This window comes from Phacochoerus africanus, chromosome 1, assembly GCF_016906955.1.
Source record: "Phacochoerus africanus isolate WHEZ1 chromosome 1, ROS_Pafr_v1, whole genome shotgun sequence".
Taxonomy (NCBI): Eukaryota; Metazoa; Chordata; class Mammalia; order Artiodactyla; family Suidae; genus Phacochoerus; species Phacochoerus africanus.
The window spans coordinates 148,217,995-148,234,430 of NC_062544.1; the positions used below are offsets into that span (position 1 = coordinate 148,217,995).

The window sequence follows — 16,436 nt, forward strand, 5'->3', positions numbered from 1 at the left end:
CCACCCAGTCACTTTAGAATCCCAGGCAAAAGTCCAGCAGACAAAGAAATGAGTCAGCACACTGGTAGAGGTAACTGACCCAGAACATCAGGAGGTAGAGCTGCCAAAACACATCTCTTACTAGCTCTTGCCCAACTGTGACGGTAAACAGGAAGTGCAGCAGCCACAGCCTGAGAGGGCATGATGACCAGGATCTCAGGCTCCCCTAGCACTAGACCACCCAAAGTGCTAGAAAAGGTGAGGGGAATCTGGAATGGGCAGTAGAAGAGGAAGAAGGTGGGTATCAGTTGCAGCTTTAAGCCCAGATGCAGCTCAATCCATTCATCTTGTTCTTCTCCATTTCCCCAGGACAAGAAAGCAATTAGATCAAAGTTCCCTGGCATCCTAGCGGTTAAGGATCCATCATTATCACTGCCATGGCTCAGGTCTGATCCTTGGTCTAGCAACTTCGGTATGCCACAGGCATTGTTAAAACAAAACAAAAAAGCCAACCAATTAGAATCTAGATTATGAAGGTCTTTCAGAGGCCAAGGTGAGGGTTTGGAAGTTTATCTTCATGGTTAAAGGATTTCCAGTGTATTTTCCTTGCTCAGTTTCTAAAAGTTGACAGCAAGGCACATTACCCTTCCCTATCCTCTAATCAAAGAGTAGGTGATGTCCCTCTAGAGAAATTCCACTGAAACTTGGAGTCCTCCAAGAAAAGTGCCAGGTCCTCATCCCATAATCCTATAGTGAGGCTCACCAGTTGACAAGCTCTATTCATTACAAAGAATTCTCATCTTGCTTTTAGAGTGCCTTGCTCTTTAAAACAACAACAACAACAACAAAAACAGGCGAAGGGCATCCAAACATTTTAGGAAAACTTCTCATACAACAGATAAGAATGTATCAACAGAAAAAAGGAACTAAGAGGTACCGAGACAATGAAGAGAGCAAAAAAAGCCTTCAAAAATTATAATTAAAGATCATTAAAGATGAGGCAAGATAATGTATTCATGAAACAGGAACAGAATGCTATTTTTTTTAGAACATTAAGAAAAAACTAAAAATTCAACAGAAGTGTTAGAAGACCAATTTAAAAAAAATTCTTCTGGAAAACAGAACAAAAAAATCCCAAAGAAACAGGACAGAGGGAAAAAAAAAAAAATCAAACAAGTTAGTCCAACAACCAACTAACATGAATTCCAGAAAGAAAAAACCAACAAAATGAATATGAAGTAAATGTTATGGAAATGATAAAAGAAAACTGCCTATAGTTGAAACTTGCAAATTTCCAGAACAGGCTTATGAAGTGCCAGGATACTAAATGAAAAAAATAAATACAAAGACAAAGGCAAATTATCATTAAATTTAATATTGGAAAGGCATTTCACATAAGAAACCAGTAACTCAGAACAATCATATGTGTGTGTGTGCGTGTGTGTGTGACATGACAACTGCAAATCAAAAATCTACAATAGATACAGACACAAAAAAACCTGAAAAGCAGTCTAAACACAACATTAAAGATAGTTTTCAAACCACAAGAGAAGAAAAGAGAAAGGGAAGAAAAAGACCTACAAAAACAAAATCAAAACAATTAACAAAATGCCAATAAGAACATATATCAATAAGTACCTTAAATGCAAACGGATTAAATGCTCCAACAAAAAGACTTAAAACTGGCTGAATGGATACAAAAACAAGACCCACTGCACATCTAGGGACATATATAACCTGAAAGTGAGGGGATGGAGAAAGATATTCTATGCAAATAGAAAGCTAAAGAAAGCTGGAGTAGCACACTCATATCAGACAAAACAGATTTTAAAATAAGTTGGTTACAAGAGACAAAGGACACAACATCAAGGGATTAATCTGAGAAAAAGATTTAATAATTGTAAATATATATGCAACCAACACAGGAGCACCTCAATATATAACGCAAATGCTAACAGCCATAGAAGGAGAAATTGACAAAAACACAGTAATAGTGGGGGACTTTGATATCCTACTTACATGAATGGACAGATCATTGAGACAGAAAATCAATAAGGACAAACAGGGCTTAAAAGACACATTAGATCAGATGGGCTTAATTGATATATAACATTTCATCTGAAAGCAGCAGGATATACATTCTTCTCAGGTGTACACAGAACATTCTCTATGATAGAGCACATGCTGGGTCACAAATCAAGCCTTGATATATTTAAGAAAACTGAAATCATATCAAGCATCTTTTCCAACTGTTTAAGACTAAAATCAACTACAAGAAAAAAATGCAAACACCACAAACATGTGCATACTAAACCATATGCCACTAAGCAACGAATGGATCACTGAAGAAATCTAAGAGGAAATGAAAAGTACCTAGAGACAAATGAAAATGAAAACATGGTGATCCAAAACCTATGGGACAGAGCAAAAGCAGTTCTAAGAGGGAAGTTTACAGCAATACTACCTTACCTCAGAAAACAAGAAAAATCTCAAATAAACAACCTAATCTTGTACCTAGAGCAACTAGAGAAAGGAGGACAAATAAAAGCCAAAGTTAGCAGAAATAAAGAAATCATAAAGATTAGAGCAGAAATAGAGATGAAGAAAACAACAGAAAAGATCGATGCAACTAAAAGCTATTTTTAGTTCTATTTTTTATCTTTGAAAAGATAAAACTGATAAACTTTTAGACAGATTCATCAAGAAAAAAAGGGAGAGGACTCAAATCAATAAAATTAGAAACAAAAAGGCTAAGTTACAACTAATGTGATGGAAATACAAAGGATCATAGAGACTACTGCAAGCAACTATATGCGAGTAAAGTAGTCAATCTAGAAGGAATGGACAAATTCTTAGATAGGTACAATATTCCAAAACTGAACCAGGAAGACATAGAAAATATGAACAGGCCAATCCAAGTACCGAAATTGAAACTCTGATTAAAAATTTTCCTGGAGTTCCCATCATGGCTCTGTGGACAACAAACCCAGCTAGCATCCATGAGGTCATGGGTTTGATCCCTGGCCTCACTCAGTGGGTTAAGGATCTGGCATTGCTGTGAGCTATGGTGTAGGTCACAGAAGCAGCTTGGATCTGATGTTGCTGTGGCTGTGGTGTGGGCCAGAAGCTACAGCTCCAATTGGATCCCTAGCCCGGAAGCCTCCATATCCTGTGGGTGCGGCCCTAAAAAGACAAAAACAAAATAAAAAAACAAAACAAAAACAAATCTTCCAACAAACAAAAGTAAAGGATCAGATGGCATCACAGGTGATATATCAAACATTAAGAGAAAAGTTAACACCTATCCTTCTGAAACTATTCTGAAAAACTGCAGAGGAAGGAACACTCTCAAGCTCATTCTATAAGGCCATCACCACCCTGATGCCAAAATCAGACAAAGATACCACACAAAAAAAGAAAACTGTAGGCAAATATCACTGATGAACATAGATGCAAAAATCCTCAACAAAATACCAGCAAACTAAGTCCAACAACACATTAAAAGGATCATATATCAAGATCAAGTGGGGCTTATCCCAGGGGTGCGAATATTTTTCAGTATCTGCAAATCAATCAGTGTGATACACCACATTAACAATTTGAAGAATAAAAATCATATGACCACCTCAAAAGATGCAGAGAAAGCTTTTGACAAAATTCAACACTCACATGATAAAACTCTCCAGAAAGTGGGCATAGAGGGAAACTATCTCAACATAATAAAGGCCATATATGACAAACTCACAGTTAACATCATACTCAATGGTGAAAAGCTGAGAGCATTTCCTCTAAGATCACAAACAAGACAAGGATGTCCATGCTCACCACTTTTATTCAATGTAGTTTTGGAAGTCCTAGCTACCACATCAGAGAAGAAAAAGAAATAAAAGGATTCCAAATTGGAAAAGAAGAAGTAAAATTCTGCTGTTGGCAGATGGTATGATACTATATAAAGAAAAACCTAAAGATGCTATCAGAAAACTGCTAGAGCTCATCAATGACTTTGCTAAAATTTCATGACACAAAATTAATAGAAATTTCTTGCTTTTTCATACACTAACAATGAAAGATCAGAAAGAGAAATTAAGAAAACCATCCCATTTACCATCACATCAAAAAGAATAAAATACCCAGGAATAAACCTACCTAAGGAGGCAAAAGAACTGCACCCTGAAAACTCTAAGATGCTAATGAAAGAAACTGAAGATGACAAAAACAGATGGAAAGATAAACCCCATGTTTTTGGATTGGAAGAATCAGTATTGTCAAAATGACTATACTACCCAAGGTAGTCTACAGATTCAATGCAATCCCTATCAAACTACCAAACGCATTTTTCATAGAACTAGAATAAAAATTTGTTAAATTTGTATGGAAACACAAAAGACCTAGAAACAACCCTGAGAAAGAAAAACAGAGCTGGAGGAATCAGGTTCCTTGTCTTCAGACTATACTACAAAGCTAGAGTCATCAAAACAGAATGGTACTGGCACAAAACCAGAAATATAGATTAATGGAACAGAATAGAAAGCCCAGAAACAAACCCATGCACCTATGATCAACTAACCTACAACAAAGCAGGCAAGAATACACAACAGAGAAAAGACAGACCCTTCAATAAGTAGCACTGAGAAAACTGGATGGCTACATGTAAAAGAATGAAGTTAGAATATTCTATAACACTATACACAAAAATAAACTCAAAATGGATTAAAGATCTAAATGTAAGACTGGATACTGTAAAACTCATTAGGCAGAACACTCTCTGACATAAATCTCAGCAATATCTTTTTGGATCTGCCTCCTAGAATAGTGGAAGTAAAACCAAAAATAAACAAATGGGACCTAATTAAACTTAAAAGCTTTTGAGCAGCAAATGAAACCAAAACAAAGTGAAAAGACAACACAGAGAATGGGAGAAAATATCTGTAAGTAATGTGACCAACAAGGGATTAATCTCCAAAATACACAATTCATGAAGCTCAGTATAAAAAAAAAATTAAAAATGGGCAGAAGATCTAAATAGACATTTCTCCAAAGACGACATACAGATAACCAAAACGCACATGAAAAGATGTTCAACACTGCTAATTATTAGGGAAATGCACATCAAAATACAATGAAGTATCACCTCACAACAGTCAGAATGGCCATCTTTAAGAGTCTACAAACAATAAATGCTGGAGAGGGTGTAGAGAAAAGGGAACCCTCCTACACTGCTGATGGGAACATTAACTGGTATAACTACTATGGAGAACAGCATGGAGGTTTCCTCAAAGAACTAAATATAGAGCTACCATATATTCAGCAATTCCACTCTTGGGCATATATCTGGAGAAAACCACAATTCAAATTGATACATGTACCCCAATGTTCAATGCAGCACTATTTACAATAGCCAAGACATAGAAGCAACATAAATGTCCACCAACAGAGGAATGGACAATAAAGATGTGGTAAATATATACAACGGACTATTACTCAGCCATAAAAAAAATGAAATAATGCCATTTGCAACAACATGGATAGATCTAGAAATTATCATATTAAATGAAGTAAGTCAAAAAGAGATAAGACAAATATATTATATCACTTATATGTGGAATCTAAAAAAAAGGATACAAATGAACTTATTTATAAAACAGAAACAGACTCACAGACTTCAAAAACAAATGCATGGTTACCAAAGGGGAAAGGCTGGGGGAGGAGTGGATTGGGGTTTGGAGATTAGCATATGCACAATATTGTATATGGAATGGATGGTCAATGGGGACCTGCTCTATGCACAGGGAACTCCACTCAATACTGTGTGATAACTTACGTGGGAAAAGAATTTGAAAAAGAATGGATCTGTGTATGTGTATAACTGAATCACTTTGTTGTAGAGGAGAAGTTATTACAACATTGTAAATCACCTATATTTCAATAAAACTAGAAAATTTAAAAAATATAAAAAAGATTATATATAACTGAATCACTTTGCTGTACCCCATAAACAAATGCAACACTGTAAACCAACTATACTTTAATAGAAAATAAGTTTTACATACACACACACACAAATATATATACATATATATATATCTGAATGGACTGAAAACAAACAAAAAAAAATATGAAACAGGCAAGAGGTAAAAAAAAATTAAACAAGAAGGTCTAACAACCAACTAACAGGAATTCCAGAAAGAAAACACCAAGAAAATAGATATAAAGAAAATGTTAAAAAAAAAAATTCCCCAAAAATTGAAGCTTGTAATTTCCAGAGTAAACTCATGAAGTGCCAGAATGAAAAATATAAAATTATCATGAAATTTAAGGATGATGGAAAAAAGGAGGAGATCCTAAATACTGTAAGAGAGATAAAAATAAAAAGGCCACATCCAACGGACAGAGAATCTGAAATTTGTTGGATTCTCTCCTTGCTTCTTCTGTTCTTTCCTTTCTCCCTCCTTCTGTCCCTCCCTCCTTTCCTTCCTCCCTTCCTTCCAGCTTGCAGCAATGCTGGATCCTTTAACCCACTGCACTGGGCTGGGGATCAAATCCTCCACAGGGACCCAAGCCACTGTAGTCAGGTTCTTAACCCACTGCACCACAGCAGGAACTCCTGCTGAATTTTTTAATGCAATACTGGCAACTAGAAGAAATGAAGCCATAACCTAGGAACTCTGTGGGAAAATTATTTTTAACCTAGAATTTGATATCTAGCCCAAACCATCAATCATGCAAGGATACAATTTTCAGATGTACCTGGTCTCAAAAAATTTACCTCCCTCACAACCTATGTTAGGAAGTACTAAAAGCTATATTTCATCAAATCTAAAGTGTAAGCCATGAAAGAGGAAAAGATCCAGAAAAAACCCAAAAAACTACCAAAGGAGAAAGGAAGAAATTCTCAGGTGATAATGAAAGAGAGTTCCAGGAGAAGAACTACGCAGCAAGCCTAGAAATCAACCAGCGCCAAAAGGAACTCCAGGAAGCATGTCCCCAAGGAAAGCAAGAGATAAAGAAAACATCTGATGTGTCTGTCTAGAGTGGGAGAAGTTTCACACATCTGTAAGACAGTCTGAGGATGAATGAGTTACATACAAGTGAAAATATAAGCGAAAAAGATGAGGCAACAATTAATGCTAAGAAAGATACAGTTGTACAGGAAAGGAAATTTCACAGTGGTATGTATATTTTAGCAATGAAGAAAGTCAACTGTCATAATGAAGTAAATACTGAATATGAACCTAACCAAAAATTATGAAATAACTACGTGTGAAGCATGAGGTGGGAGGGGAAGAGAGAAAGAAGGAGGGAGAATGTTCATGGGGGTGCCTCAGAGTAAAAATATCCTTGTATTCCATAAAAATAAAGTACAAAGTAGAAAAAAAATCAAGAGATAACAATCAAATCATATTACTTAGAATTACGGCGGTAAAACATGAGAGGAATCAGCAAATGAGATTCTGCTCTGGGAGGTAGCACTGACAGGCAGGAGGGTGTATAGTTGATAAATGATACTTTTTGTTATAAATCTTGGAGTACCATTTGGTTTTTAAACAATGCGCATGTATTACTTTGAGAAAAGTAAAAATGAAAAACAAAGACCTCAATCTAAAGCAAATATGGCAAAATCTGTAAACCTGAGTAATGGGTATTCTGGGCATTGATGTTATTCTCCAATCTTATGTTTAAAATAATTCCTGTTTCTTAAAAGTTCCTTTTCAGTTCTAGAAATTCCATTAATTTGTTATTCAACCCAATATTAACTGCCCCTATTACCTGGAAGAGGAAGACCATTAAAACAGTAAAAAGTATACTTTACCTTAAAGATTAAAAAAACTTGTGGTTTCTATAGTTTATAAAATCTTCAATTCAAATTACTTTCTCAAAGGAAAGGTTCTTTGACTTTTATTTTTGAAACACAAATACTATTTTGAAAAATGCCTTGAAAGAAAGTTGTGTTTGCTATATCAAAAGAAAAGTTCCAAGACATGACACATACAACAAGTAGGGAAAAAATAAGCTTCAGAAAAACACATGAGTACATTTATGTAAAGTAAAAACAAACAAAAAAGACCACACTTCTTCACCCGTGTGTCTATGTACAAATATATACAAAGGTGCATGTAATAAGGTCTGGAAGGACACATGCCAAATTGTCATGTCCCTTTGGGAGGGCAGATGTGCCTTGGGATGGAAAGAAGGTAATCTGAGAGTTTCTTTTCACTTGTTTTTGATTGATAATTAATACACAAAGTAAGAATTCAAATGGCAGAAAAGATACACAGGGTGAAGATCAGTCCCCACCCCTGGTCCCCTTCTGCAAAGGAGCCTCTTAGCACTAGTCATTTCTGTTACCTTTTAGCCTTGTTCCCAATATAGAGAAAAACATGTTTACATATAAAATGTACTTTTAAAAAATATGTTATCACACTAGTCACACTGCTCACCCCCTACTTTCCCCTTAAAACAGTTCATGACTTAGAAAGAATCCACACAAGTTCCCACACAGTTACCTCCAGGCTGCCTTGTTGGATTTTATACACCACTTGGGGGTTCTCCTGTAGAATGCTGCCATAGAGTTCACGAAAGTGGGCTATGTTGGGCTTCACAATATTCAACACTTTCATCCTATCCTCTCCAACCACCATGCGAAAGTCACCTGGTTAAAACAAAAAAAAGAATTTTCCACAGCGAATCCACATTCTGACCCATGAACTACAGTCTCCACACCGATACTGAACTAGTTCAAACTGGTAGGATCTCTCACTGAAAACACTTGCTTTTCCTCCTTAAAACCTCAACAAAATGCCCCATGAATACAAGGCACTTATTTAGGAGAAAAAAGGTTCTCAAATCACAAAGCCCTTTAGTCACATAAAATTTAGTTACCTAAATACAAAAGGTTGTCATCACTGAGAAGCTAATATGTGTTTTTTTTCAAAGCAGAAGATTCTGGGGTTTTGTTTGTTTGTTTGTTTTTGTCTTTTTAGGGCCATACCCGCGGCATATGGAGGTTCCCAGACTAGGGGTCAAATTGGAGCTACAGCTGCCGGCCTATACCACAGCCACAGAAACGTGAGATCTAAGCTGTGTCTGTGACCTACACCACAGCTTATGGCAATGCCGGATCCTTAACCCACTGAGTGAGGCCAGGGATCAAACCTGCATCCTCAGGGATGCGAGTCAGATTCGTTTTTGCTGAGTCACAATGGGAACTCTGAAAGCAGAAGATTCTGTATTTATAAACTTTCATCCTATGAACAAAACACTGCCTGTGACCAATCACAGACAAGGGGGTTGTGTCTATCACCTTAGCCATGTCCTTGGTACTGTTTGCTCAGCTAGGCTCTGCTTCCTGTGTTTGCATGAGGGCTTTTGAGGTGCTTTATGAATATAAATAACATTATTATATTTGATAAGGGCAAGAGTAGTGAATGTTAAAAGTTCTAGTAAGAAGAGGTTTACATTTAGGATAAACTTGAAAGCAGATATAATTTTAAAAATTGCAAGTGGTGAACATGCTGATCTTCTAGAGAAGCAAGAGCATGTAGGACTCTTCCTGGGGACATAGACGATGATGGCAGTCATTCTGAGGAGCTCATTCTACCCTAAGGACATTGGTGGGCGGCACACATTATCTTGGAGTTCTCCCTCTAGCGTATTAGCAGGCCGGAACCAGCCTCAGGTCCTGCAGCCATCTACCCTTAGACCAGCCCCAACACCAACAGGTCAGCAGCCATTGCATAAGGCAGGGTCTGGAAGCTAACAGGAGTAGGGGCCAGCCCTGCCTATGAGCATGCCCCACCACAACAGAAAAGCCCATGAGGGCCATATAGGAAGCACCCCTAGAGCAGACAGCCCTAGTGACCAGAAGGGGGAGTGCTGCTGGGTCCCCTAGGGCATCTCCTATATAAGGCCATTCCTCCAAGGTCAGGAAACATCCAGCTTCACCCTGACACCAAACAAGCAACGAGCATCACCCTGAAACCAAAACCAGACAAAGACAGTGAAAAGAAAAAAAAAAAGAAAAATACAGGCCAGTATTACTGATGAACACAGATGCAAAAACTCTCAACAAAATATCAGCAAACCAAATTTAACATTATAGTGAAAGGATCACACACTATGATCAAGTGGGATTTATTCTAGGGATGCAAGCATGGTTCAGTATCTTCAAATCAATCAAAGAGATATATCAGATCAACAAATTGAATAAAAATCATATGATCATCTCAATAGCTGCAGAAAAAACTTCATAAAATTCAACATGACTTTATGATAAAAAAAAATCTCAACAAAGTAGGTATACAGGGAACATACCTCAACATAATAAAGACTCTGTATGACAAACATACAGCTAACTTCATCCTCAGCGGTGAAAAGCTGAATTCATTTCCTCTAAGATCAGGAACAAACATACCCACACTTGCCACTTTTATTCAACACAGTATTAGAAGCCTTAGCCACAACAATCAGATCAGAAAAAGAGATAAAAGGAATCCAAACTGGAAAGTAAGAAGTAAAAAAGTTACAAGATAAAAATTAATATATAGAAATCAGTTGCATTTCTATACAATAATGAAATATCAGAAAGAAGAAAACAACCTCATTTACATTTAATCAAAAAGAATGAAATATTTAGGAATAAATCTAACCAAGGAGGTAAAGGACTTGTACTCAGAAAATTGTAAGACATTGATGAAAGAAAATGAAGACGACACAAGTAGAAAAATAAACCATGCTTATAGACTGGAAGAATTAATATTGTTAAAATGAACATACTACCTAAGGCAACCTATAGTTTCAATGCAATCCCTATCAAAACACCAATGGTGGAGTTCCTGTTGTGGTTCAGCGGTTAAAAAACCCAACTAGCATCCATGAGGATGCAGGTTTGATCCCTGGCCTCCTTCAGTGGGTCAAGGATTCGGCGTTGCTGTGAGCTGTGGTGTAGGTTGCAGACATGGCTCGGATCCCATGTTGCTGTGGCTCTGGTGTAGGCCAGTGGCTACAGCTCTGATTGGACCCCTAGCCTGAAAACCTCCCTGTGCCTCGGGTACAGCCCTAAAACGACAAAAACAAACAAAAAAGCCAAAAAACAAACCCCCAAACAAAAAACCAATGGTATTTTTCACAGAACTAGAATGTATAATTCTAAAATTTATATAAAAACATAAGAGACCCCAAGTAGCCAAAACAATCCTGAGAAAAAGGAACAAAGTTGGATGTATCATACTCCCTGATTTCAAACTATGTGACAAAATTACAGTAATTAAAATAGTATGGTATTGGCACAAAAAACAGACATATAGATCAATGGACCAGAATAGAGAGACCAGAAATAAATCCATGCTTATATGGTCAATGAGTCTATAACAAAGAAGGCATGAACATGCCATAGGGAAAAGACAGCCTCTTCAATGAATGGTATTAGGAAAACTGGATAGCTACATACAAAAGAATGAAACTGGACTACTTTCCCATACCACATAAAAAAATAAACTCAAAATAGATTAAAGACTTAAATATAAGAGCAGAAACCATAAAACTCCTGACAGAAAACACAGGCAATATGCTTCTCCTTTTTTTTATGGCCACACCCACAGCATATGGAAGTTCCTGGGCCAGGGACTGAATCTGAACCACAGCTGTGATCTATGCTATAACTGCATCATCGCCAGATCCTTTAACCCACCGTGCCGGGCTGGGGATTGAACTCATGCCTCTGTAGTGACCCTAACAGATGCAGTCGGATTCTTAATCCACTGTGCCACAGCAAGAACTTGGCAGTATGCTCCTTTGATATCAGTCTTAGTGATATTTTGGGGGGAATCTGTCTCCTTAGGCAAGGGACATAAAATCAAAAATAAACAAGTGGACTACATAAAACTTAAACCTTTTGCATGGCAAGGAAATCAACAAAACAAAATGGCGGCCTTACTGAATGGGAGATGATATTTGCAAATGATATATCTGATGAGGTTAATATTCAAAATACAAAGAACTCACACAACTCAATATCAAAAAAATCCAAAGAACCAGATTTTAAAAATGGGCAGAGGATCTGTGTAGGCATTTTTCCAAAGACATAAGGATGGCCAACAAGAGCATGAAAAGATGCTTAACATCACTAATCATTAGGGAAGTACAAATTAAAGGCAACAAGGTATCACCTCACACCTATCAGAATGGCTAGCACCAAAAAGACCACAAGTAACAAGTGTTGGTGAGGGTGTGGAAAAAAGGGAACCCTATTGCACTGTTGGCAGGAATATAAATTGGTACAGTCACTATGGAAAACAGTAGAGTTTCCTCCCAAAATTAAAAACAGAACTACCACATGATCCAGGGATCCCACTTCTGAGTATTTTTCCAAAGAAAACAAAAACACTAATTTGAAAAGATATGCGCAATCTTATGTTCACAGCAGCATTATTTACAATAGCCAAGATATGGAAGCAACCTAAGTGCCCATCGATAGATGAATGGCTGAAGAAGGTGTGATACATATACACAACGGAATATTAGCCATAAAAAATGAAATACTGCCATTTGTGACAACATGGATGGACCTAGAGGGTATTACTATGTGAACCAGACAGAAAAAGACAAGTATGATTTCACTTATATGTGGAAACTAAAAAACAAAACAAACATAACAAAATTGAAAGAGACCCACAGAGAACAAATAGGTGGTTAGCAGAGAGGAGAATGGGTAGAGATATGAATAAAATAAATGAGGGATATTAAGAGGTATAAACTTACAGTTATGAAATAAATAAGTCAGATAAAATGTACAGCACAGAGAATATAGTCATTAATATCGTAGTAACTTTGTATGGTGACAGATGGTAACTAGACTTATCGTGGTGATCATTTTGTAATGTATAAAAACATCACATCACTATGTTGTACACCTGAAACTAATATAAAATTGTTAAGTCAATTATGCTTCCATTTTTTAAAAAAAGGAACATCAAAAGCCTGCCTCGATATGATGCCAAAGCGTCTGGAAGAAAGTATAAAATGTAGTTAATAATTTCTTTTTACCAAAAGGACTAGGCCCAGTTTACAGTTAAAAAAATGCAAGTGGTGAGAAAGGAGGAACTTTACATTTGCCTATGAGATGAACTGAGCCGCAAAAGTAGTAATTCAAAAGACAAAGAGAAAACTTTTGAAACAAAGTGCCCACCCTGCCTATGCCATTGGCAATCATCAGCAAGATAGGGGGCAAAAGAGTTACAAAATGGGGAGTTTCCACTGTGGCACAGTGGGTTAAAAAAATATCCAACTGCAGCAGCTCAGGTAGCCATAAAGGCACAGATTAGATCCCTGGCCCTGGAACTGCCACATGCTGCAGGTGTGGCCATTAAGAAAAAAAGAAAAAAAAAAAAGAGTGATGAAATGGGAAACCTTGATTGAAGGCCTAAGGGCAAATGTTAAGTCAAGAGCCTGGGCACAGTGAGGACCTCCCGGGAAGCCTGGAGAAAGCAGCGTGCCAGAAGCCTCTGCTGGACAAAGTCATCAGAGAAAGAGCAGGAGAAACCTCAGCTGCTGAGGAATCCCCTGGGGCAAGGTGACAATTTATTTATCATCCCAAGCAGGTCACTGCTGAGGCCGCTACAGGTAATCACAAGAGGACAATGTAAACTGGGCAAACCAGGACACGTGGTTACCCCCCCACCCCCACCCCAGGTTCTTTTCTTGGGAGCAGGGAAGAGAATCGTGGAAATTATGACCTGTCACAGCCTCTCTGAGCACAAACTGCTGGCTTGTTTTGGAAAAATAAAGATACCCAATGGTAAGTACTTCAGTAAGAATAAGATACACAGGGGTTTCAAGCTCCAAGGACCAACATGGGCTATAGTTTGGCAGAAGGCATGTGGAGACTGTGAGCTTTGGACAAAGACTTAAAAATGGCCTCTGGAACTGAGCTGTGCGGGGAGATGGGGACCAGTTAGGGCAGTGAAGGCAGTCCTGTCACAACACGTTGTGCGACGTGCACCATGCTGTTTTCACTATTACTTAGAGAGAGCTGCAGTTAAGCCCGATGACGGCGAGAGAGCATACAGAGAAGTGGGTTCTTTCACATAACGGCTTTTGACTTCATAAAACTGTCTCCTAAAGCTGTCTGGAGCTGAGGATGACGAAACCTCATCTCTGGAGAGGAAGCCAAAGCAACAAACCCAGAAGTTTGGCCCTAAAGTCTGCTGAGCATGTGCTAAGTGCCAGGCCCTGCTCCGACCTCATTTGGTCCACGTGGCCGTCCTCTTGGGGAGACACTGCCCGCACCCCATGGGGAATGAAGATGCAGAGATGATTTCCCGGGAAGAGGCTACACTGCACAGTACACCTGTTCACTGAAGCACAACCTGTAACACTGAAATCCTGGCAGCAACCCTGATGTCCCACGGCAGGGTGGCAACTGAGCTGTGACGGTGCTCCCACATCCCACCACAGTGTGACACTGTTACAAATGATAAGGATCACACACAGCAAGATGGAAAATGATCATGTGATAATAGGCAGTTACGAAACCAGGATGCAAAAGCACAAAAAGGAAACATCATGGAAAAAACAGGAAAAATAAGACAAAAGGATTACTTAAAAAATGATTAGGTTTAATAAGATAGACATTTTATTGTTGGCTTTAAAAAAAAAATTTATGGCTGCACCTGTGGCATGTAAGTTCTCAGGGCAGGGATTGAACCAAGCTGTGGCTGCGGCAACACTGGATCCTTTAACCTACTGCACCGGGCCAGGAATCGAACCTGCACCTCCACATTGACTCGAACTGCTGCAGTTGGATTCTTGCCCTGTTATACCAGGGCCGGAACTCCTATTGTGGGCTTTTTAAAGGCGTGTGCTTCACATCCGCTCTCTCATTGAGTCTGGCAAAGCCTCATAAAGAAGGTGCTGATTATTCTCAATTTCACAGGTGAGGAGAATAGATGGTGGTACAAACACAGCCTGCTCAAGGCCCAGCCACCTCTCAGGACCAGGGTAGGGACATTTTAGGCACTAGCTTTATGTCATTTCTTCTCCATGTCCCTCACTTCTGCAGGACTGGCATACTACTAGCAGTTTTTTTTTTGCTTTTTGTTTTTTTGTTTTTGTCTCGTAAGGGCCACACCTGCAGTATATGGAAGTTCCCAGGCTAGGGCTTGAATTGGAGCTGTAGCCACTGGCCTACACCACAGCCACAGCAAAGTGGGATCCAAGACACATCTGTGACCTACACCACAGCTTGTGGCAATGCCAGATCCTTAACCCACTAAGCAAGGTCAGGAATCGAACTTTCATCCTCATGGATCCTAGTTGGGTTCATTACCACTGAGAAGCTCCTACTTCTAGCATTTTAAAATAGATTCACGGATGCACAGACACGTTTCAGCAAACATGAATGGAGAGGCAACTGGGTCACTTTCAATTGTGTAAATGCTTATACTTTTATTCAAGCCTACCAAAGCTTTCTGTTAATCTCTGAAAGGTGGAATGTCATCAAACTCTGAATCTAACACCACTGGCTTGGAAATGAAAGATCAGTTTGCATCACTGTTGCATTCTAAAAATCTGTGCCATTTCTTCTTGTTCTGTAGGTTCAACCAAGAAAAAGCTCTTATATTTTAAGACATAACCTCCTGAGAGAGGGACTGTATTCCACCAGCAGGTAAAAGCAAACACATGCAAATGCTCCCAAAAGAACAAGTGCCATGATTCAAGGACCTGGAAATACCATGGACTTCCTGAGAACAGGGATGGAAGCTTATGCATTCCTGAGTCCCCTGGGCGCCACCTGGCACATGGAGGCGCATCAATAAACATCTGCGGAATTGAATCTCTCCAACTCCTGTGCAACCAGCTCAGCCACGGGGAAGAGCAAGCACATGGGCTTATGACCTGCTGCTTCAGAACAAAATGAATAAAATCGTGGGCACAGCGTGAACCAGCATCTGATCCTAGGAATCAATTTTTCTTACCTCCAGAGATATGCTTGCAACAAAACACAGGGATTGAGAAAAACCGACTGTTGACTTTCATTATGTGCCTCTACTGCTGGGTTTAACTCTTAACTGCTCAAGCCAGAGAAGTGCCAGTCTAACCCAAAGCCTAACCAAAGGGCTTCTCGACTGTACATGAAACAAAGTCACAGGCTTGTGACTCGCAGGCTGGCTCCATGATTTCAGCACAGCCCCAGTGACTGGGGACCTGATCACGAAAGTAGGGGTGTGAGTGGAAAGGCCCCAGCTTTCCAGGCCGGCAATGTCCCAGTGAGGCTGGAGTTGTTACCTAACCTCACTGAGTCACTTTCCTTCTCTGCAAAATGGCCATGACAGTCACACTAACCTTGTCAAGTGGCTTGTAGGTTGAAATGACTAAGGTATGAGAGATGATCCTGCATTAGGATCTGTACATGGGGAGGGCAGGATGGAGGGTACCTGCCATACTGCTGCCATTTCAGTTCA

The 16,436-nt window shown here is 38.9% G+C and overlaps 1 protein-coding gene across 1 annotated transcript in view; it reads right to left on the reverse strand.

Moving 5' to 3' along the window:
- The window catches only part of TAMM41 (TAM41 mitochondrial translocator assembly and maintenance homolog), a 60,760-nt gene that overhangs the window by 19,863 nt on the left and 24,461 nt on the right, over positions 1–16,436 (reverse strand). The window contains exon 5 of the mRNA XM_047781034.1: positions 8,484–8,629. Within this exon, the coding sequence (XP_047636990.1) occupies positions 8,484–8,629 (146 nt within the window). The remainder of the gene's footprint in view (positions 1–8,483; positions 8,630–16,436) is intronic.